The sequence below is a fragment of the Thermobia domestica genome, chromosome 5 (genome assembly GCF_964235325.1).
Source record: "Thermobia domestica chromosome 5, izTheDome1.hap1.1, whole genome shotgun sequence".
Classification (NCBI taxonomy): Eukaryota; Metazoa; Arthropoda; class Insecta; order Zygentoma; family Lepismatidae; genus Thermobia; species Thermobia domestica.
The window spans coordinates 181252328-181275167 of record NC_137458.1 but is presented as its reverse complement, the minus strand read 5'-3'; the positions used below and the strand labels follow the sequence as shown (position 1 = coordinate 181275167).

The following is a 22840-nucleotide window of genomic DNA, read 5'->3' as shown; positions in this document are numbered from 1 at the left end:
ATCCAGCGTGAAGGGCCTGAGGGCTGTCCCCTTCCGAAACTCAAGCACTTTTTAATAAACTTGTTTTTACCCTTTTGAGGTTCTTTTATAAGAGTTTACTTGGAGTCAGTGTCCAAACTTTGGGCAATGTGCTATTGTGTTGTTATAATTCTAAGAACATACCAGTAATGCCGTTATACCAGGTGCAATTAAAGAACAGTTCTAAATAGGAATAACATTTCGTTTCCGTTCTGTTTTTAACTTTAATAAATTAGAACGATACACTCAATGTGTTCTTACTATTTTTGTTATGTGATATACGTAGCAGACAGTTTTCTTTAGTTACATTTCTCTCGAAAATATGTTCCTTTTTTATGCTATAATGCAGTTTCCAAAGTAAACTGGTTTATAAATGAAAAGTAGGAAAAAAGTTTAAGAGAAATACAGAAATGTTGCATTATTATTATTATTTTTATTATTATTACTATTATTATTATTATTATTATTATTATTATTATTATTATTATTATTATTATTATTATTATTATTATTATTATTATTATTATTATTATTATTGATATTTTTAAAACATTAGAATTACGTGCTTACAAGGATTCGTATTGGGCCCCCTCCAAATAGAAAGCCTGAATACGTGTCTGAACTGAATGATAGACATATGAGTCAAGTGTAGACTGGCGCGCTAGGCGATAGACTCTAGAGCATGAAAAATAGATTAAGACCACAACTTGCAGTTCTTCTTTCCGATTGGTGCTATCTGCAATGATATGTCGGATCATACGGTATGTGGAACAAACATCGGATAAGCGAGACCATGGGTTATTGGTGTTTCACGTACCTAAACCTGTAAAATGTTTGTATAATCTATTATCTTTCACTCCCTAGCTAAATTTGTGGGTATGACCTTGCCTTATAAAGTACAGTCTTATAAAGAAAAAGTATTTTTTTAGCTAAAAGCTAAAGAGAAGCCAACTTCAATAATTTATTTTTTTTTGATGTTTTTTTAATAAAGGCAAACTAGTCCATTGCATCACGATAAATCACGTTTGGTACTAAGATATCTTTTTATGTCCGTATATATCCTTCACACTTTGTTGGAGACAAAATTGTTCTTTTCCCAAGAAAACAGGATGAGAGAAGCTATACAACAGCATGAACTGAAAACATTACTTATTACCAATAGTACTCTAATCCTGGATAAATACGTCATTACAGCAAAATATCAATAAGTTATGTCCTTATTATATTGCTTCGGTTCTTATTAACAAGGAAATTATAATGTTTTGTAAAAAAAAAAAAAGAATGGGGTGGGATGGGATTCGATCTAGTGTCAAAATAGTGTAAGAATTACTAATCCACCACGCTACCCACCTAACCATGGAAACCAGCTTTTGATTTTGTTTTTCTTAACAAATAAATGCTAATATCCATAGGGCATGTCACTTACAACGTCAAGACAGGATATTTCCTCTTTGTTTCTACATTTCCGTACGCCATCTTGGTTACAGAAGCTAATTTATATTTGGCAAACCATCTAGACACTAGGTTTAAACCAATAAATTCAGTATTTTACTCCACTTTTCAGTTCCTTCCGCCAGCTCGTTCACTGCTTATTGTCAATTTCCCTCCGCAATCGTTCTCTGATACTGAAAAAATCGCTAGAAATCATGATTGCCAGTATAGACAAAACCGAGCATAATTTTGGTTTTTGCTTATATTTTTATTATTTTATTATATATTTTGGAAATATCTCCTTAGATGGATAGCTTTCTATTATCTCCACATACTAATAACTGAATTTTACCCATAAACGTAAGGAAAATGGAATAAATGCGAAAAATCGTGAGTTACAGTATACGCGCAATTTTTATTGCGCATGGGAGTACAATTTTCCTGAGCATAGTCTCTAGGTTCAAGTATCACAAATTTGCTTCTAAGTGATTCCATTAGACTCCACTTCTATGCTTTCTTGCTCTGTCTGTGTCATATCATCACAAGTTTCAGACCTTCCAATGAATGGAAAATCTAACGCACGAAGTGTGACACACTCACTCACACACACACACACACATAAAAACAAGAATCCAATAAATTATTGTACTTACAGAATCAGTTCTCCACCTGTGACATTATCACCTTCAAAGTAGTCCCGTCAGAATTCTCACACTTCTGCATTCGGTGCTGCCATTGATGGTAACAATTCTGAGACGAGGTTTTTGGAAAGCCCTTCAGGAGATTCTCCGGTTTGGCCTGAACCTCTTCAACTGAGGTAAAATGGGTTCTTTTTAAGCACGGTTTAACTTAAGGAAATAAAAAAGGAAGTCACATGGAGGATGAGGTGAATAAGGAGGATGCCCCATCAGAGTAATATTTTTGCTGGTCAGAAACTGCTTGACAGTTAGGGCCGTGTGTGACACATCTCTCGCACAAATCTTCCTCGTGTAATTCATAAGTTAAAATGCGTCGAAGAGCTTCCCTATCCAAGTTAACCAACTCCAGCACTACATGAACACTTAATCTTCGATCACCCCGGATCATATCACGAACTTCGTCAATGTTTTGATCTGTAACCGCTGACTTGGGCGCCCAGCACGTTCATCATCTTCCACACTGTCCTTTCCCCTGAAAACCGCTTATGCCATTCAATCATACGTGTACTATACAAAGTTTCATCTTCATAAGTCACGGTTAATATGTTTCCGTGGCTGATTTCTTAAGTTTCACAAGAAACTTGATGTTGATTCGCTGTTCGGTTTTACATTAGACATTTTTCCGGCAGAATGTAGTTGCACGTGTTCACTCAATGACGCAGTATTCCCAACTGGCGTGATCGGTTAAGTCGAAACTGGCAACATGGATAGAGGAAGTATGTGAGATGACGTTACTAAAACAGTTGTTGCTAACTCCTCTCTTTTTTCAAACTGCACAGTCTCATTTTGTGTGTGTGTCACACCTCGTATTACTCATAGCTTTGTACTGTATATTTCACACCATCTCATGATACTTGTTTATGCTGGAGGTCGTTTACCATACAGTATCTGGAACTTTCTCCACAGCGAAACGCAAGACTATGGAATTTGCAAACCGCTTCATGTACTGTACATTTTCCTATACGGATGTCATTTCGAGACACGTGATTACTAGTGTAAGTGTCATGGAGTAATTTGTCTAGAAAATTAAAATGAAACCTTTCTCCTATCTCAAAAACTTTGTATTCATAAATTTAACAAACAACCTTGCTGAGTTTGTTTCCTGCAGGACTTTCCACACTCCCTGTATTCAGATGCATGTGTAGACGTAGTTGTAAATTTATGCAATATTGAATCCTTTATCGAGTTTCGAATTTTGCAGATGAGGTGGATGCCATTTGATTTTCCCACAGAAAAGGAAGTAGATTTTGTTTCGGGAATTCACACTGTTTGTGGAGCAGGAAATCCTAGGACGAGACATGGAATGGCAATTCATGTATACATGTGCAATACTTCCATGAGTAATAAATGCTTCTACAATTCTGATGGAGACTTCCTAATTGGTAAATCACTTTATCTTTAATTTTGTTTCGTTAGTTACGTGTATTAACAAAGCTATAAGTTCCTCAGTTGTAGCTAACAAATAGACTTATATTTCCCTGTTCAGAAATTTGTGACATTTTTACTTTCTACACTGAGAAAAAAATGTAGCTGGCATACTTAAAAAGATAGGTTACATGTGTAATTACTGAAGTTTTTGGACTTAACGTACAGCAGACGTATAACTGAAAACGCACGTTTTATAATACTTTCTGTATAAGTGTTCCATCTATACGTACTTTCTGTATGAAACAATGTAGGCGGTCAGGATCTCACATACAAATGGACGTATATAACATATAGCTGACGAAGGTAACATAAGTATATGCATGTGATATACGGAAAACTGTTAGATGTCAGACATCCTGCAACGGCATGATGTAACATCTAAGGGCAGTCCCTATGTGGCACACGGATAACGTATGCTTCGTACTGATTTCTATAGTAAGCAAAAGGATACTGTATATTTGTACAATATACCGCTGTCCGGAGAACAGATTTTTCTCTGTGTACTGATGATAGGAAAGAAAGTATCGTAATCGTGAGAAAAAGTCGAGCTCGAAATGTCAACGGATTTGATTGTTTCATGTACATGCGGAAAAACGGATCACTCTCCTAGAGACCATAACGTTCAACGGTTTTTATAAGATTGTCTAGGGGTATTCTTTGAATGTCCTTTCCGAACGCCCCGTTTTGAATATCCTGAAAGTAGGGGTAGTGTACTGAAGGATAGAAATCAAAACTTGCGATTTTCTCGAAAACAGCTCTAACGATTTGTTCATACGTATTTCATAAATCAATGTTCATGATCAATCCTTTACTATAATATATGTCGCTTTTCTAGGAAGAATCTAGGAGAGATAATTTACTTTTGGGGATGTGATGATATCAAGTGATTTTCTCAGAAAGAGCTCAGGCAATTTTGTTCATACTTCATAATATAAAGTTTCATTAATAAAGTGACTAATTTATCCTTAAAAGTACACAAATGGTGATTTGCTCTTTGGGTGGATTTTTTCGTACAATTTTCTCAAAAACGACTCAAGCAAACGTGTGCATGTTTCATAAATAAATATTTTATTATTAACTTGACAACATGACAACTCATTTGTCCTGAAGAAATCCACAAGGGATATTTTATTCTTTTTGAGATTTTCAAGTGATTTTCAAGTGATTTTTCTCAAAAAGACCCAGGCAACTTGTCCATTTTCTATAAATAAATGAACAATCTCACAATATGGCGAAACTTATTTGTCCTTAAAAAAATCCCCAAGGGTTGATCACTATTGAGAGTGTTTTGTTTCGAACGACTTCCTCAAATACGATGATGCGAGCTTTTGATACTGTTTCATATATACATATTTGAGTAATAACCGTATAATTTAGTGTGAATTACTTCTGACAAAAATATCCACAAGGAAATTTACTTTTGAGACTAGTTTTCTTACGACCAAGTTTTCTGAAAACTAAGTTTTTTCGCCTGTCACAAATAAACAACAGCTGCAGCATAATGTGATTTACTTTAAGAAACTGAAGCAATAAATTTAATGCGGCAGCCCGTACCTTATATTTAACAAGTAATGTGAAACTACACCGTACATAAGCAGACTAGGAGTAAGGATCTGCTGAAGGCGAATGAATACAACCAGCTTTCTTTTTGTTCATTGTAAAGTGCGATCAAGTGCTGCATGTGGTGGAAGCCTTCTTTATTTTTACGGTAACGGAGATATCACACCTTTAAATACTGGTATCTTCGTTGAAGTAGTAGTTGAGAAGCAAGAAACACTATTGTCAATTAAATTACAAATCTATATTAATGTTATAAAGCATGTCAAAAAATCAAGGGAAAAGTCACACATCTTTTATTTTGGACAGTTCTTTCCACTTCTGTTTTATATTTGTTACTTTTAGCCGTACATCAGGGTTAGCATCAAGGAAACTTCTAGGTTTGCTACTCAAGAAACAAATCTTTGAATATGTTTTTTCACAAAAATATGTCATAGACTGGAACTACCTATTTCAATGCTATTTCACCTTTTTCTTATACTTAGAAAATATCTTTATGCAAAACGATTAAGTGTACATTTCTTGATAAAAATATTTCAAATAGGCCATTATAAGTAACATTTACAAGTTCATCTTGTTCTTCCACAGAAAATTTTAGTTGTACCACACCATACACAGAAACTTTCTTATTCATTAGTTTTAAGAATCTGATGAAGGTAAGTAATCTCTGCATATAGTCGCTTAATCACTAAGGCATTCACTGAATATATGTTTTTTTTTTTGTGTGTGGCAGCTCTTCATAGGTCACCAGAAATGACTTAAATGTTGAGAAGGTGTTGAGAGTAACACCTTCAATTCGCCTTGCCTACAGTCATATTTTTGCAATAGCTGCTTCAATCCTGCCATTTCACTATGTTCTTTAATAGAAACACTTTATTGATTTTATTAGGCGCCGACATTCCAGATACACGGTTGCAGATAGTGACACAGGTAGGTGAAAACAATTTCTCCTGTCACATTCTCTTGTGGCTTAGAGAAAAATATTTTTCTGTAGAGTCTGTTAAATACCTTTCTCCAACTTCGCTGCTTTTATCTTGAGAAATTATAGAGACATATTGTTGTGTTCTGGGTATTTAGTTTCCAAATGTCGTCTGAGATTAGCTGACTTCATAGATTCAATAGAAAGAGTGTCATGGCATAAATGGTATCTACATGGAGTTTGGCTCTAAACGTGATACTCGTTTAGCTTCATTGAAAACATACTATAACTGTATTTTAATTTTTCCTGTACTTGACATGTATCATAAGTTGATGTCCTGATGCTAGGACTAGCACTGCCATCCGAATCAATAATAACATTTGGGTAATATTGTAGATTCTAGCTCAGTTTCGTACAACACCCTAGCACATCCCTAAGTCCTAAAACTTACCTTCAAATGAATTAAGTTTAAAAATATTACATAATTGTTACATATTACAGTTTTCTTAATAAATTACATCCTTTAATCATGAAAATATATATAAAAAAGAACACTAATATTCTATTCCATAATGACATCAAGCTGGCGCATTCATACCATCCCGCAAGAGATTTGCTTGTCATCGTAGGAATCTAATTCTAGTTTATTAGCTTTTTTTAAATGGCATTACGTCAGAGTATTACGCATTTCAAATGTAATGTTAAATAAAAAGTTACAATACTACAACTATTGTCAAGTGTTGCCAATTAGATAATACTACCGTAACACAAATATTCAAATTTTGAATGTCTCAAGGTTACTTGATGAGAAACCAAGGTAACTTATGTCGGATGGACGATCATGATATTAAGCATTTCGAATGAAGAGAAAGAGTGATACAAGGAACTGAAAATTTGACTTTTAAGAAAGTATCTTTTTCGAAAAAGGAATCCTTAGGCAGGTGTCATATGTAAAGTGATGTAAGGAGGTATATAGTTTCTAATATACAAAGGAATCATAATAACTTTAGAGCAATATTGTATCTGAAATCGTCCCGAAGATTTGATAAGCATATAAAGTTTGCAGCCCTTTTTTAAAATGGCGTATTTGTGAGAAATGTTTAACATGATTGTTGCTTTATTTTCTTTTACTATAACATTATAGTGTTTATGTTTAGTAATTGTAATTACAAGTTCTTACAATTTGATAATATTAAACAGTGCTGCAAAATTTACCAGAGTTAATTGTATTTCCTGAAAGATATCAAATTTCTGTACAATCATTATGGTCGTTTCATCTATTACAAACCATATAAATCCTTACATATGATGCCTTTTTTCAAAATAAAGCATTTTTAAACTATCAAATTTTAATTTTGTGTAGCTTTTTTCCTATTTCGCATCATATGACGTTCATTGCATCAGATGCTAAGTTACAGCTGTGTTATTATTATTGTACAAACCGCCGAAGTTTGAATATTTGTGATATTGTATAATCCTTAGTTTGTAGTTCAAAATAATAAATGTAGTATTGTAAGTTTTCGTTTGATGTAGATTTGATATATGTAATAATCTGACGCAATGTCATTATAAATAATACAACTTTAGGATAGGTTGGCAACACTGCTAATCTATTGATATTGCGAGTTACTGGAACTACTTCCTTTGTTGATATTTGTTTTGTACAAAATTTTAGCTTTTTCTATCAACTAATTTAGTTGAAGAACATGGAGTAATTTGAAGTGGTTCGCCCTGTATCTGTGTATGGGGCCTATATATAAAGGATATTAATAAACTGTACCGACAAACTGTGAGAGGTGATTCCTCACATAAAAAGAAAATTAAATGGACCTGTGTAGCAAGGTGCATAGTTTCAGAGCAAGACCGTCCGAAAAATAAATATACCATTCGAAAATTTGTATTTGAACACGAGAAAACACAGAGCACGGTCTATGTCAATGTCCACATTTACGCCATTGAGAAATGCATATTCCAGCAATGTCCAGTAGAGAACAAGGAATTTCCTACCGTACAGAAGGAAACCCTAAGTGACAGGTCTCACGGAGCATAGAAGCAAGTTATTACTCAGAATTATCGTGCGTCTGTTGTGCAGGCGAAGGAGAAAGTCAAACAGCACCTCTCACAGCTTGTATCGACAATCAGATTCCACCGTGAACTTATGGCATGCACATACGAAGTCGTGATGTACAAGTGAAACTGCTGATAAGGGACCTGAATGCTATAGCACGACGCCAAAGGTGTGGCAGACATACAACATGAACTACTGATGAGTCGAAATGTGTGATTTGGTCGGATAAAACATAGTTCTCTTTATTTCAAACCAGAAACCGAGTTTATGTGTAGCGTACGAACAAAAAAGAGTATGAGCTCCAGTGAGCCCAATCGTGAAATATGGCTGCTGCTTCGTAATGCAGTGGTTACAATATCCTGTTTTTCAATGGGTTTGTGCTGACGATTACCGATCGAGTTTCTGCTATTTTAAATGTTTCTGGGGAATGGCACCATATCCAAGATCATAATAAGTCTATTTCTACAGTTGCAGCTGTTGCAGACTGGTTTGCGAAACATGGGGATAAAGTTGAACACTTTCCCTCGCCCCCAAGTCCCCTGACCTGAACATAAATCACTACTCGTGGTCTGTATTATAGACAAGAATCTGGCACATATTTCCACCTTCATCCTCTCTGGTGGAACTGAGTCATTTACTGCACCCGGAAGGTGTAATATTCTGGTTAATGCTACCATCTATAACCTTTGTGGATTATTTCCACGTTACGTCAGAGCTGTTCTGAGGGGTATGGTCCAGTAGTATATTAATCTGGTAAGTTGAACTTCAGGTGTTAATATTAAATTCAGGTTTCTTTTAAATGCAGTCCTTCTTGTGCACGCCACTGGGTATGTGTGTATTGTTGACACTTCACAAGACTCGATGAATGTTTGTGTGATGCAACTTTCGAGAGGATAAATATCAATAAAATAATTTTAAAATGAGTTTCTATCCATGCATTTAGAAATTTAAGAAGAAAATTGACATACATTGAAAGGAGTTTTTTTGACGTGTGTGTTCATGACATACAAATGTTTGATATGTAAGTTAGACCCTATACGATTGTTATTTTATACCTCATAATTAACATAGTGTTACCTCTCTGCTATTTTTTTTGCTTCAGTTCCCCAGTATGGAGCTCTTTATATAACGACTGAGTTTGGGAAAATGAGTGTGAAGCCCAATGAAATTTGTGTTATTCAGGTATGAAAATAAGTTATTTGAATATCTAATCTCTAATCAATTAAAATTAATTAGAAAATAGAGAAAGATGAGTATCTAATTATATTTTCTACTGTTAAATAATTTTATGTAGATAATTTTGTTGATTACAGCGAATTAAACTTATGTTTTAATATTTCTTTCTTTGTGTGTGTGTGTGTGTTTTAATTGTGAAATGTAATTGGCATTTCGCAGATCCTCTGATATATAAACTTTCGATAGCATATATTTTAACATAGAGAGTTCACATATTTGAACATTCATAATTATTATGCTACGGAAGGTTAGATATACTACTAACCACTACTTCACTCATTAATTAGATATGAAATACACTTAGTTATACCTATAAATTGCGTATTTTATTTCCAAACTGTCGACAATAGTACAACTTTATTCACACACACATTTCCGGGGAGCTATTAATGGGATGAATCTTCTTTCAAAAATATTAAATGAGGAAATTCTGTATCTCTTCAGGATTTCGCATCCTAGATGCACTATGGCTAATGAGATATATTAACCTAAAATTATTTTTAGTGTTAAATTTTATTTTAAATTTTGTTCAATAAATGTTTTCAATTACGCATATTTCTTCAAATTGAAGATAATTTTACGTTAAGGCAAACCCGGGCAATTTATTTATTTATTTATTTATTTATTTCATAAGGGCAATACAACAGGCTTAAGGCCCAGTTATAGTGTGGTATACATAATTATCTAATATACACTATTATATATAAGTTATTATACATACACAAATATACGTCGTTTAATTATGTAGAAGGTCGTATAAAAATACAACTTCTTTTAACTCTATTTCTTAAGTTCAATTTTGGAATGTTATGAAGCTACAAGTTTTTGTGTAATTTAATTATTGAAAATATTTTTCCTTTCTAATCGTAAGTGTAATGAAACTAGGCATCTCTGTTAATAAACAATACGTTTCAAAATGACCAGAAAAATGAATTTATCTGTGCCCCACGTTTGAAATATGGTTACACAATTTCTAATAAATTCATTTGTCTGGTCATTTTGAAATGTATCGTTTATTAACAAAGATACCTAGTTTCATTACACTTAGAAAGGAAAAATATTTTCAATAATTAAATTACACAAAAACTTATAGCTTTATAACATTGAACTTAAGAAATAGAGTAAAAAGAAGTTGTATATATACATACTCAGATTTCTGCTTAAAAATTCTGGATTCCCCCTTGTATCTTGATGGCCAATGAATTTCCCGGATCTCAAATTTAGAACTGTTGGCGAAAGGTTCCACGAGGCAGTATGACAAATGGCGCCGTCCTACTACATCCGCATGTGTAACAGAGACCAATGCATTGTAACTCAGGAATGGAACGCATGTTGAGTATGTGGTAGGGATGGCCGGACATTTTCAGGAAAAACGGAAAATGGAAAACATTTTTTCCGGGAACCGGAAAATTGAAAACGGAAGACGGAAAATTTTCTGAAAAAACGGAAGACGGTAAATTTTCCGGAAAACGATTAATGTAAAACAGTGATTGAAATTAGCATAATAAAGCATTATTTGGAAAAAATAAAGCATAATTAAACAAAAATAAAGCATAATGTGGGTTGTTCTACTTATTATTCTATATTCATGTTTTGTTACTAAATTGTGAACTCCTAATGCAATCAAAGTGTTTTTTTTTATTATTATTATTTCAGAAACGTAGATGATAATCTAGGTGCTGCTACCTCTATATATCCGATTATCGCTTCACCTGGCGCACGCTTGAAAGTAAAATAAGTAATATGGTACCAAAGGATCTTCTTCCTTTGCCTTTCGTTGAAGCAATTCGGTTTCTTGAATTTATGAATGAAGTAGAACCAAGTTACCACTCACCATTCAGGCAAATTGTGACTCGCCGTATTGAGGCCTTGTTTTCTAAGGAGAAGTGTGGCTGCGGAATCGATTGATTTGACAACAGTTAGTTGGACTTCGCACAAGGTGACCAGAACTTCCATTTTCAAAAACGGGACGCATACGAATAGGCGACGGTGGGGGGGATGGCTTCCACATTGCATTTTGGGACTCAGCAGTGTTTTCAATTTACAAAATACACAAGTGAGAATGATAACACAGTGTTTCTAACTTAAGTATTACCCAACAATACTTTTAACTACTTGAACACTCAGAATTCCCACTTGAACCACAGAACACTGTATTCTCATTTGAATATTCAGAAGTTCTAGGCACGGCTGAATCTACCGAATAAGTGTTGGTACGGAAGAGTGTAGAATTTGCCTTGATCATTTATATTTTGACTAATAATTACCGGACACCTGGGTCATATTTGCTTAAAAACGGGACATTTAGGCGTCCCGTTTGAGAATAAGAAAAAAAACGGGACAACGGTTGAAAATAAGGGACTGTCCCGGCTAAAACGGGACGTCTGGTCACCTTGACTTCGCAGACTACGGAAAGTTATATTACAATCACAGCCCACTATATGCTTCCATCTAAGTTCAATAAGTTCAGTCCTTCAAATAATTGAAATAGAAGTGAGGCACACAAGGGTAAACCTAACTCAGCACTTAGCACATCTTGCAGAGTAGTGAAACATTTCAGATAAAATACATGCAATTGTCTATGACAATGCTAGTAATATCACAAGTGCGGTCGGGAACTTCCGTATGCAAGCATATGTTCTTTTGCTCAGACCCTACAACTCTCTATAAATAAGGGTCTTGCAATAGAAAAAATCGAGAAAATGTTAGGTGTTGCTAGTCGGATTGCTTCCCACTTTAAACATAGTACGTTGGCAACGTCAAAACTGGAAAAACAGTAAAGATTATTAGGATTGGCAGTATAATTACTTATACAGCAAGTTAAAACTCGATGGAACAGCATACATGGAATGCTTGAGAGATTGATAGAACAAAGAAGAGCTCTTAACAATGAATTATCAGATAGAAATGTAACAAAGGCGTCAGATTGCAAGAAGTTTAAACCTTTAAGGATTTCCACTTTCTGACGTAAATTTTAGACTTTCACTCAAACAGCTACTGCTTCCTTATTATTTATCGTAAGATCATGGTTCATACCTCGTTTTTCTCTCGATAGAGCATACTTACTAACGGTACCACTTGTCTGTATCATAAAGCTTAACCGGAAATATTGGGAAAAAACGGAATTTTTCTGAAAAAAATCACCCCTTCGTAACACTTGCGCCCATCGGGCCCGGCCCCTGTTTCATCTAAAAAAAAAGTGATAAATACCCAAAGGTATACACAATCCTTATGCAAAGTTTCAATCTGATATTTTGAAAACTAAAGGCGTGAAAAAGTTTTGAAATTTGCCTTAAGAAAAAAAAAAAGTCACGTCCCTTCCCACCACTTGGCGCCGCCAAGTTGACCATCCGGTTCCAAAACGTATCTGCGGTGTTCTTTGGTCCATCCTTGACTTGAAAAATAAAAAAAATCCCCGCTTAAATACCTGTTATAGAACCTAAATAAGCGGTCAAAGATGATAGTACACCATGGTATATAAATACAGGGTGTTTAGTAAGTAATGGTCATAAATTAAACCGTAGATAGTACATGCCAAAACTAACAAAAAAGTCTTAGTAAACATGTGTCCGCAAACCCTTCGTAACGTAGATAGGGGCTGTCGAAAGTGTGGGAAAATGAAGTTTAGAGACGAATATCTCAAAAAGTATGAATCGGACAGAGGGCGGTCCAATGAATGACTATCGAAGTCAGACATGCGCTATGCAGAAATGCATGGTTGATAACTCTGCAATGCGCGCGCAAGGGATTCCCCAAAGAAACGGAGGGATTCCCGGAAAATTGTCCAAGGAAAGGGGGTTCGAGATGAACATCGAGGGCGAGTCTTTCCACCAGTAATTCATACGTCGTGGTACCAGGTCGAAAGCTCGAAAAGATACAAAATGGCGCACAATGTTTGCGTGCCGTGTATGGTTGCATAACCAACAGGAAATGAGAGAGGCAATCGAAGAAAGGTGGTGGTGCATGTTGTGAACTACTTCAGAGCACATTCCTAAGACGAATGCACATGTACAGAGTAGTTCTTTACTGTACCAATACCAAGGTAAAACAAACGATGCGCAAAAATGAATGGAATGGCCGAAAGGAACACTGGTAGAACATGCAAGCCAGCTGGAAATACTGAATCGGGGTTGCAACAGACGTTGAGCTCACCTTGGGTGCATGATGTTACGGGTTCAAATCCGCTGAAGTGCCCACTGAATGCAGTGGTTCTGATCTCATATTTTCCAAATCGTAGGTCCCGTCCTTCGAAGCTCCTAAGCTCGTTTAAAACAACAATAACTCAATCAATCGAGCGCCTGTAGGTTGCTCATTATTTGGTTCAATCCTTGTACGTATACATAAAGAAAAAAACTGTGCAGCAGTTCTGTCAATCAGCTGGTAGACCAGGAAATAGGGAATGGAAGAACACTACATTGTTTCGATTACAGACGTGAATTGGAAACACGCTTGCCTTTCCATGTTTGTTTCTTATGTTGCCTGAAGGGTTCTGCTACAGGTCTACATGCTTTCGTCGTACCGGAGTAGTCGCTTGGGAGAATGATTCAGAGTGTAGAGGTTCAAAAGTGTGGTGATGTTCGTTCAAAATTGCTCCAGGAAGAATTCTGACAACTAATGCATACGTACAAGTGTGGCAGCACTTAGGTAAATGAAACGGTATGCAAGGCACTGGTGAAGCATTATGTTCTAAGCAGTTAACGTAACGAATATCCGCAAACTTGATTGCAATGGGAAAAGCATGACAACATTCGAAATGAAATGAAATGAAATCTTTAAGTTTAACGTCCCACGGTTATGCCGGTTAGGCTAAAGGAGACGGTGATAATGAGAAATGAGTGAAATGGTGGAATGAAGAAAGTGGGAGGAAACGGGAGAACCCCGAGAAAACCCACGAGCACGGTGTTTGTCCACCACAAAGTCCACACGGCGCGAGCTGGGATCGAACCAGGAACCCCAAGCACCGGAGGTGAATGACAACATTCGAGTATGTGGAAGGCGAATCTGAAACATTCCGCATGTTGAACGCGTAACTGTATTACAACAAGCAAAAAATGATGGACATGTCGTGCTTCTCCATATCAACAAACAGAAATCGCCATGTTGGTAATGTGAACAGCATTAATCATAAGGTAAACAGTAAATACCCAGATGTGTAACCACAGAAGAGATGAATGATAAATTAACGTACCTCTATCATTAAAGTAAATGTTGGAAGTGTCATCCATTCATGCGAATGCATGCTCGTACCCGTTTTCGCAAAGATCCAGGCACTCGTGATAACATGTCGGCATTCTGTTGAATATGTCCGCACCATTGTTCCACCCTTTCTCGAAGGTCTTCTAATGTTGCAACAGGGGTAAAATAAACTTGCGATTTCACATGGCCCCAGAGAAAGAAATCTAAAGGATTTAAGTCCGGGGAGCGCGGTGGCCTAGCAATAGGAACCGCACGTCCTATCCACTTTCATCCGAATTGGGCATGTAAATGTTCTATGACACGATTAAGGAGATGTGCTGGCGCTCCATCATGCATAAACCACAGTCGCTGACGCCTATTGAGAGGTATATCTTCGAGTAGAAGCGGCAAACCGTGTTGGAGAAAAAATCCAAATATGAGACTGCAGTTAATGCATTAGGAAGAAAGAATGGTCTTACGAGCTGATCACCTAAGAGTCCTACCCACACATTTAAGGAAAACCTACGCTGATGTCCTAACTGCACTATTGCATGTGGATTCTTAGGGGCCCATACATAAGAATTGTGAAAATTAACAATGCCATTCCGGGTGAATTGTGCTTCATCCGGGTGCTAAATAGGACGTCATCAGTGAAATGAGGATTGCCAGTAATTTATCTGCGAAGCCACTGACAAAACTGCATTCTCGTCGGAAAGTGTGGGAGGGCAGAGGTTGGACACGTTGCAGATGTTATGGGTACAACTGCTGTTCATGGAGAATGTGCCATACGAAAGCATTGGATACGCGTTCGGCAAGTCCCACACGTCTTGTGCTCGTTCCTGGGTTTTCGTCCACTGCCTGTAGTACGCGTTCTTCTAATTCAGGGGTACGTACTGTCCTTGGCCTACCCGGCCTGGAACAATGTGTAAAGCTCCCATGTTCCCGTAGCCGCTGATGTATTCTGAGGAATGTTCTTCGGTCTGGTTGCTGTCTCGTAGGGAAAGTCTCGCGATATAACCTAGCGGCCTCTACCGCATTCCCGTTTGCTTTGCCGTACATAAAGTGCATGCCAGCATACTCATATTACTGTACATTGTATCAATGGTAAGGTAAACAATAATTTAGCAACACACTAATAGCACTAATTAATACTGCACAATAGTATTCCCCGTGGCTTTGCAACACTACTGAAACTATTGCACTGTTCCCCGCAATACGATGAAGTAAGTACATCCACAACATTGTAAAGGCACGGGCGTTTGACACCTCTTCAACACACAGAACTACTACATTCACTGTAGGCGAGAAAGACAAGTGAAGACAACGAACCTCTACACTCTGAATCATTCTCCCAAGCGACTACTCCGGTACGACGAAAGCATGTAGACCTGTAGCAGAACTCTTCAGGCAACATAAGAAACAAACGTGGAAAGGCAAGCGTATTTCCAATTCACGCATGTAATCGAAACAATGTAGTGTTCTTCCATTCCCTATTTCCTGGTTTACCAGCTGATTGACAGAACTGCTGCACAGTTTTTTTCTTTACGTATACATACAAGGAATTAACCAAATAATGAGCAACCTACAGGCGCTCGATTGATTGAGTTATTGTTGTTTTAAACGAGCTTAGGAGCTTCGAAGGACGGGACCTACAACTTAGAAAATATGAGATCAGAACCACTGCATTCAGTGGGCACTTCAGCGGATTTGAACCTGTAACATCATGCACCCAAGGTGAGCTCAACGTCTGTTGCAACCCCGATTCAGTATTTCCAGCTGGCTTGCATGTTCTACCAGTGTTCCTTTCGGCCATTCCATTCATTTTTGCGCATCGTTTGTTTTACCTTGGTATTGGTACAGTAAAGGACTACTCTGTACATGTGCATTCGTCTTAGGAATGTGCTCTGAAGTAGTTCATAACATGCACCACCACCTTTCTTCGATTGCCTCTCTCATTTCCTGTTGGTTATGCAACCACACACGGCACACAAACATTGTGCGCCATTTTGTATCTTTTCGAGCTTTCGACCTTGTACCACGACGTATGAATTACTGGTGGAAAGACTCGCCCTCGATGTTCATCTCGAGCCCTCTTTCCTTGGACAATTTTCCGGGAATCCCTCCGTTTCTTTGGGGAATCCCTTGCGCGCGCATTGCAGAGTTATCAACCATGTATTTCTGCATAGCGCATGTCTGACTTCGATAGTCATTCATTGGACCGCCCTCTGTCCGATTCATACTTTTTGAGATATTCGTCTCTAAACTTCATTTTCCCACACTTTCGACAGCCCCTATCTCCGTTACGAAGCGTTTGCGGACACATGTTTACTAAGACTTTTTTGTTAGTTTTGGCATGTACTATATACGGTTTAATTTATGACCATTACTTATTAAACACCCTATATATCAGATTTCTTAAAAAAGTTAAACTTCCTACTAGGGATGACCACATTTTCAGGGAAAACGGAAAACGGAAAACGGAATATAATTCTTCCGGAAGCTGGAAAATTTGAAAGGAAAGACGAAAAATCTTCCGGGAAAATGGAAGACGGAAAATTTTCCGAAAAATCGGAAGACGAAAAATTTTAAGGAAAAACGGAAACGGGAAATTTTCCGGAAAATCGGAAGACGGAAAATTTTCCAGAAAAATTGAAGACGGAAATTTTTCCGGAAAACGGAAAATGTGATATCCGGAAACCGGAAAACTCTTTTTCCGGAAATGGCCATCCCTAGTATGTGGTTGTAACGCTCGGCAGTAATTACAACGGCATAATTATGTTCGCTCTCTAAAGACTTCATATCACATACGCATGAGTACAACACACCATACGATCATTCTGACGCTTTGCAATAGATTTTATGGCAGCATCCGAGGATTTTGTCTACCCCGAAACCTACAGTTTTGCTTGTTAACATACCTAGACTAGTGAAAATGAAAATGTGACGTGGTCATTTGGTGAAGATATGTTTTGTCTACGTTGCCCTTGTTTAGGGACATGTCACAAAAAGTTTTCTGAATCAGCCTATCTGCATCAGCAACTTCTGTGCTACCTCTATCTTATACAAATACAGCTCCATCCTTTCCTTCAAAGTTCCGGAACACTACTACATGGAGCACACACTTGTCGTCACAATAGAGTAATAGACCTGAGGAGACAATGCCATGGCTTTTGGAACACGTAGAACACGTTGAATTGTCTTTTTTCAATGAGACTCTCTCCGTCACACAAAAATGTATTTTTCTTTCATGTCTCACGAAATTTCCGAACTGTACGAAAAATCATCTTCCAGAATGATACATTGTATATCCTTAAATGCTCTATGCATCACTTTTGTGCTGTGATGATCGAACTTTGGCTGCCGAGTTTCTCTCCTAGATCCAACTTCACTTGAAGACAACAATATCGTGAAGAACTTGCGAGAAATAACATCGAAACTCACACTGTATAATATAGGTGCGAGATATTTCCCATGTCCCTGTTACAATTAACAGCGCGAATTAGAAAATAATACATATTTCTTGGTGCAAAGTTATTGTTCCACCAGTAGTTTTTTATATTGGTGAATCTGGGGTGTGGAACCTATCACCATTTCAAGAATGAAACAAGAAGTGAGTATCAAGTTCTGTGTGTTGTGAGTATTCCATTTGATGTGAGTCATATTTGTATAGAGCTTTTCGTAGGGAGTGGATATTGTGGGGATGATATGTAAGCATATGTAAACTTCTCTCCTAAAACTTCTTTAAAGTTTGATGATCCGACCTCATTTTAAATTTTCTCCCAATCAAATAATGTTTTAACTTGGTAGCACCCTCTATTAATGAAGCAGTCCTTTTTCGGTACTTTGTAGTTTTATTGTGGTCGAGAGAACACTTTTGATGACATCCCTATAATTCTCTTTTCACCATTATCATCAATTTGGTAAATCAAGCTTGAACATGCCGTCAGACCTCGAATTCTTAAATTAATTTTCTATTATTTAGTGGCTTTCTAAGCACTACGTACTCTTAAGAAATCTGTTTAATTGTGTCAAGAGGTTTTTGGAGTTCTGGCTTTCACTTAAATTTTGTGTTTTTCTGTAACAACTTCAATAGGGGGTAGTACATCTAAAATTTATGACTCAAGTCTATATCAAATCCTAAGTATCCTATAATTTCCGTAGTTCTTTCACATTACGAGGTACTCTAAATTCTACAACTTGCTGTATTTTCTGAGAGCCTTCCTGAATTCCCTCTTAAGATAATTCGTAACCTAAAATTGTAATTTTTCGACTTTACGACAGTCTTGGGAAGTAACGTAACGCAAGTAACGCGTTACTTGTAGCGCGCTACCTTTTAAGTAACGTTTCCTAGTAACGCATTACATTTTTTCCAAAGTAACTGTAACGGTAAAGCGTTACAAATTTTTAAGTAACGTGCCTACTTTGCGTTACTTTTTTGCATTACATTTCGAATGAGTAACTACAATATATGTATATTTTTTTCGGAAGCAAAGGTTTCATTCCTGTAAGTGAATTTCTCAGAATGGAACAATGGAGCATGAACGTTGTCAGTGACCGACAATTCCTGCACTGTTCGTCTTTTCTCGTTTCGCCTTATGACCTCTAGCAATGAAATTAGCATGTAAAACTTATCACTTTTCATCTTAATGCAAGGCGGAACGGGAAATCTCGATGTGCATTTTCCCGTTTCGCCTTACGAACTTTACGTTGGTAGGCTTGCAAATACATTCATAGATACAATTTGATTTATTTACATAACAAAATATAGTGCCACTTGCTGCTTTTGGAAGATGAGGACAGCCTCAGGGATATTACGTGTACTGATTGCAAGCACCTGGAAGATTTTGTCTTAGATTTTGACAGCTCCAAATCAATACATTCAGTGAGTGAACTACGAGTGCAATGGTACTGGTAGTCTATTTTACTTTGAATGGTGTTGTATTTATAAAGATGGAGAACGAAAATATTTTATCGTTCGAACATTTGAAAGAATACTTTCTCTTAAAAGATGAAGATGATGGTGAACAGCAGTGGCGTATTTAGGGGCGGGGCTTCCGGGCTTAAGCCCCCCCCCCGAAATCTTACTTACTATAGTAAAGTATATAAAATATCATGCAGAATTTTCACATTTTCAGGCAAAGCTCCACCGAAACAAAATCATAAGTACGCCACTGCTGAACAGAATTTAAAAGTAAAGTGGTGCCCCGGCGGGAAATATTTAACAATTAGGGTGCCATAATGAACGACATTCAGTAAGGGTTTAATATGAATAAACGGTGTTCTGATGAGCAGGTCTACTTTATTGATGTGATGTTGATGGTATGTAATATTAGGGTTCTTTTAGATCAGTTTGCATATCCTAAAGTCCCGTTGATTATAGAGTTTGGAACAACTAGCTTTAAAAAGCATGTATCGATTTTAGAGTTATTGGCAATTTTGATTCACCCCCAGTTCATGTGTTCTCATTTCGTCAGTTGTAGTGTAATGTTTATCTATATTCTGTATTTTTAATTTTACATAGCAACATTGTTATTATTATATAATTAGTTTAGTTAATAAGCAACCATTTTTTTAACGCATAGGAATGGGCACGAGTCAAGCTAAAACTCGACTCGAATCCAAGTCGAGTTTCGAGCCGAGTCAAATGTAATATTCTCGATTCGAGTTCCGAACCGATTCACTATTTTTGGCGTCGAGTTTCGAGTCGAGTCGAGTTTGATAAGTGGCTCGCTCGTTTTAACTCGTTTTGAAATCATGGGCTGATTACACTGGAGGAAAGCGAAAGCCATGACAAATGTTAGCTAAGCAGTAATATGGAATACTTTTAGTGTTGCTCACGAGAGGGGACACTGCTCGCATCTTGTCTCGTCTCGATAGCGAGACTACAAGAGATTTTTTATAACAAGCTTAGCTCAGCTCGGCTTAACTAAGCCAATGGCTCGAGCTGACTCGCTTGGGGTGAACCATCGGCTCGAGCTGGCTTGGTTGGGATAAGCCATCTGCTCGGTTCGACTCAACTGAGCGAAGGGCTCTAGCCGACTCGGTTGGGTGAGTTGTTGGCTCAGCTCACTTCTCGGTTTGAGTCAATAGTGAATGAGCTGTGAGCCGATTTGCTTGAGTCGTTGACAATCCTAAACCCGGACCGAGCAGTTTTGAAGATATTTGGCCAGTGCCCTATAACTTTTAACAACGTTTGGCTCGAGCCCGAGTACTCAACCTAGACCCTCAACCCCAATTCAGAAGCTCGTGAACAATGTCCTTGACTCCTAAACTTCACGACTACCGAGGTTGGCAATCAACTACTTTTTAGTATTCAGATATAAACCGCCTATCTTTCATGTTTATACACAGTTATAATAATAGTAATAATAATAATAATAATAATAATAACAGAAAAAGAAGAAAAAGAAAAATGAAATCTTTGAGTTTTACGTCCCACGGTTATGCCGGGTAGGCTAAAGGAGACGGTGATAATGAGAGATGAGTGAAATGGTGGAATGAAGAAAGTGGGAGGAAACGGGAGAACCCCGAGAAAACCCACGAGCACGGTGTTTGTCCACCACAAAGTTCACTTGGCGGGGGCTGGGATCGAACCCGGGACCCCAAGCACCAGAGGTGAACGCTCTACCACTGAGCCACCGCGCCCCAAGAAGAAGAAAAAGAAGTTGTTGTAGTAGTAGTACCATTGATAATAATTATATTGCCTATGTAAGATACTTGAAGAGAGTACTCGAAACTATACACCAGATTTGACTCGACTCGACCCGAATTCGAGTCGAGTTGGAGGAAATTTTTCAAGCCGAGCTCTCGGGTCGAGCTCAAAGATGTCTGTTTCTAGTCGAATCGAGTTTCAAAGAAAACTTGCTCGAATTCACTCGTGCCCATCCCTACGAGTAACGCAGTATGGCATTTTAGTCAATGTTACATTACATTAAAATGTTCATATAGTTGTCAAGTAAAAATTTGTTCTTGCATTTATATAAATCGATTCAGAACGTGCAATAATAATAATAATAATAATAATAATAATAATAATAATAATAATAATAATAATAATAATAATAATAATAATAATAATAATAATAATAGCGGAGTAATAGCAGTACGGAAAACTGAAGTAATAAGATTTTTTCCCACATATTCAAAGTTTCGGACCTAAAAGTAACGCGTTAGTAACGCGTTACTTTCGAAATAAAGTAACAGTTAGTATACTTTTTTGAGGCAAGTAACGCGTTACTAACGCGTTACATTTTAAGAGAAAGTAAAGTAACTTGTAACGCGTTACATTTTTACAAGTAACTTACCCAACACTGCTTTACGAATTCACGTTTCTTTACCTTAAGGTGGCACCATCTTGCTATAACACGGTTAAAACTCTATCTATGTTATCTAAATGCTCTTCGAAGCTAGAAAATGCTTATAGAGTATCATTAATGCATGAAGTACATACAATATGACTTAACTTTTTCTCCATGCACTTTCTTTAATGCTCTTATGCAAGAAGAAAGGTTTGTTTGAGTATCAAAGGGTATCTTCTTCAATTAGTACGACATCCCTTTATGTGCGAAGCGTAAGTACGTTTGGTCTTCGTTTCGTAGTCTTACATTTACGAAAAGCTCTTGTCTAAAAGTGGTATTTGTTGGTCTATTTCTCCTTTCATTATGACAGTTTTCTACCGCCAATTCATAGTCTACTATTTCCTAAATTTGGCCCTAACTCACGGATGACTATATGGTGTACAGCATTTTTCATTTTCCACGTAAGCCACTGAATGGCTATTTTCATTTCTCACTTCATTTTTATACTTAAGATGCAGAAAATACGTTCTCGATTTAATAGGCGTGGTATCTGATAATTCATTTTGTCTTCATAATTCCTCATCGTCCCAGGTGTTTCATGGAAAATATCTATATTTTATCATCAGACTCTAATGGAGTCCATTGCGTGACAACTAATCCTCCTTAACTTGTAACATGATCATGAACAGTGTTGCTACAATCCTCGCTCTGGAGTGGGCTGAAAAATAGTACCAAATTGAACCAAAAAGGGCTGAATTCATTATTTTATATCAGTGTAATACATGGCTCTATAACACGACATTAGAAGAGGTAAAGTTCTAGAACACTACCCCTTCCCTCTTCCAAGAGTCCAAATCAAGAAAGTGCTCTTTTTAAAAATTATTTTTTAAAAACATCCAAATAGGAAGACCCAGTGGCGTAACAATGGCCTTTGGCGCCCCTAAGCAAAATACCTAGTGGCGCCCCCTCACCCATGTAAGACCAATGTATGACCATCTGTAACTTACGCATA

The 22840-nt window shown here is 37.0% G+C and overlaps 1 protein-coding gene across 1 annotated transcript in view; it reads left to right on the top strand.

Annotated features, from left to right (window-relative positions):
* Positions 1 to 22840, top strand: part of hgo (homogentisate 1,2-dioxygenase) — a 720105-nt gene that overhangs the window by 457670 nt on the left and 239595 nt on the right. The window contains exons 4-5 of the mRNA XM_081759460.1: positions 3349 to 3529; positions 9222 to 9301. Coding sequence (XP_081615586.1) covers positions 3349 to 3529; positions 9222 to 9301 — 261 coding nt within the window. The remainder of the gene's footprint in view (positions 1 to 3348; positions 3530 to 9221; positions 9302 to 22840) is intronic.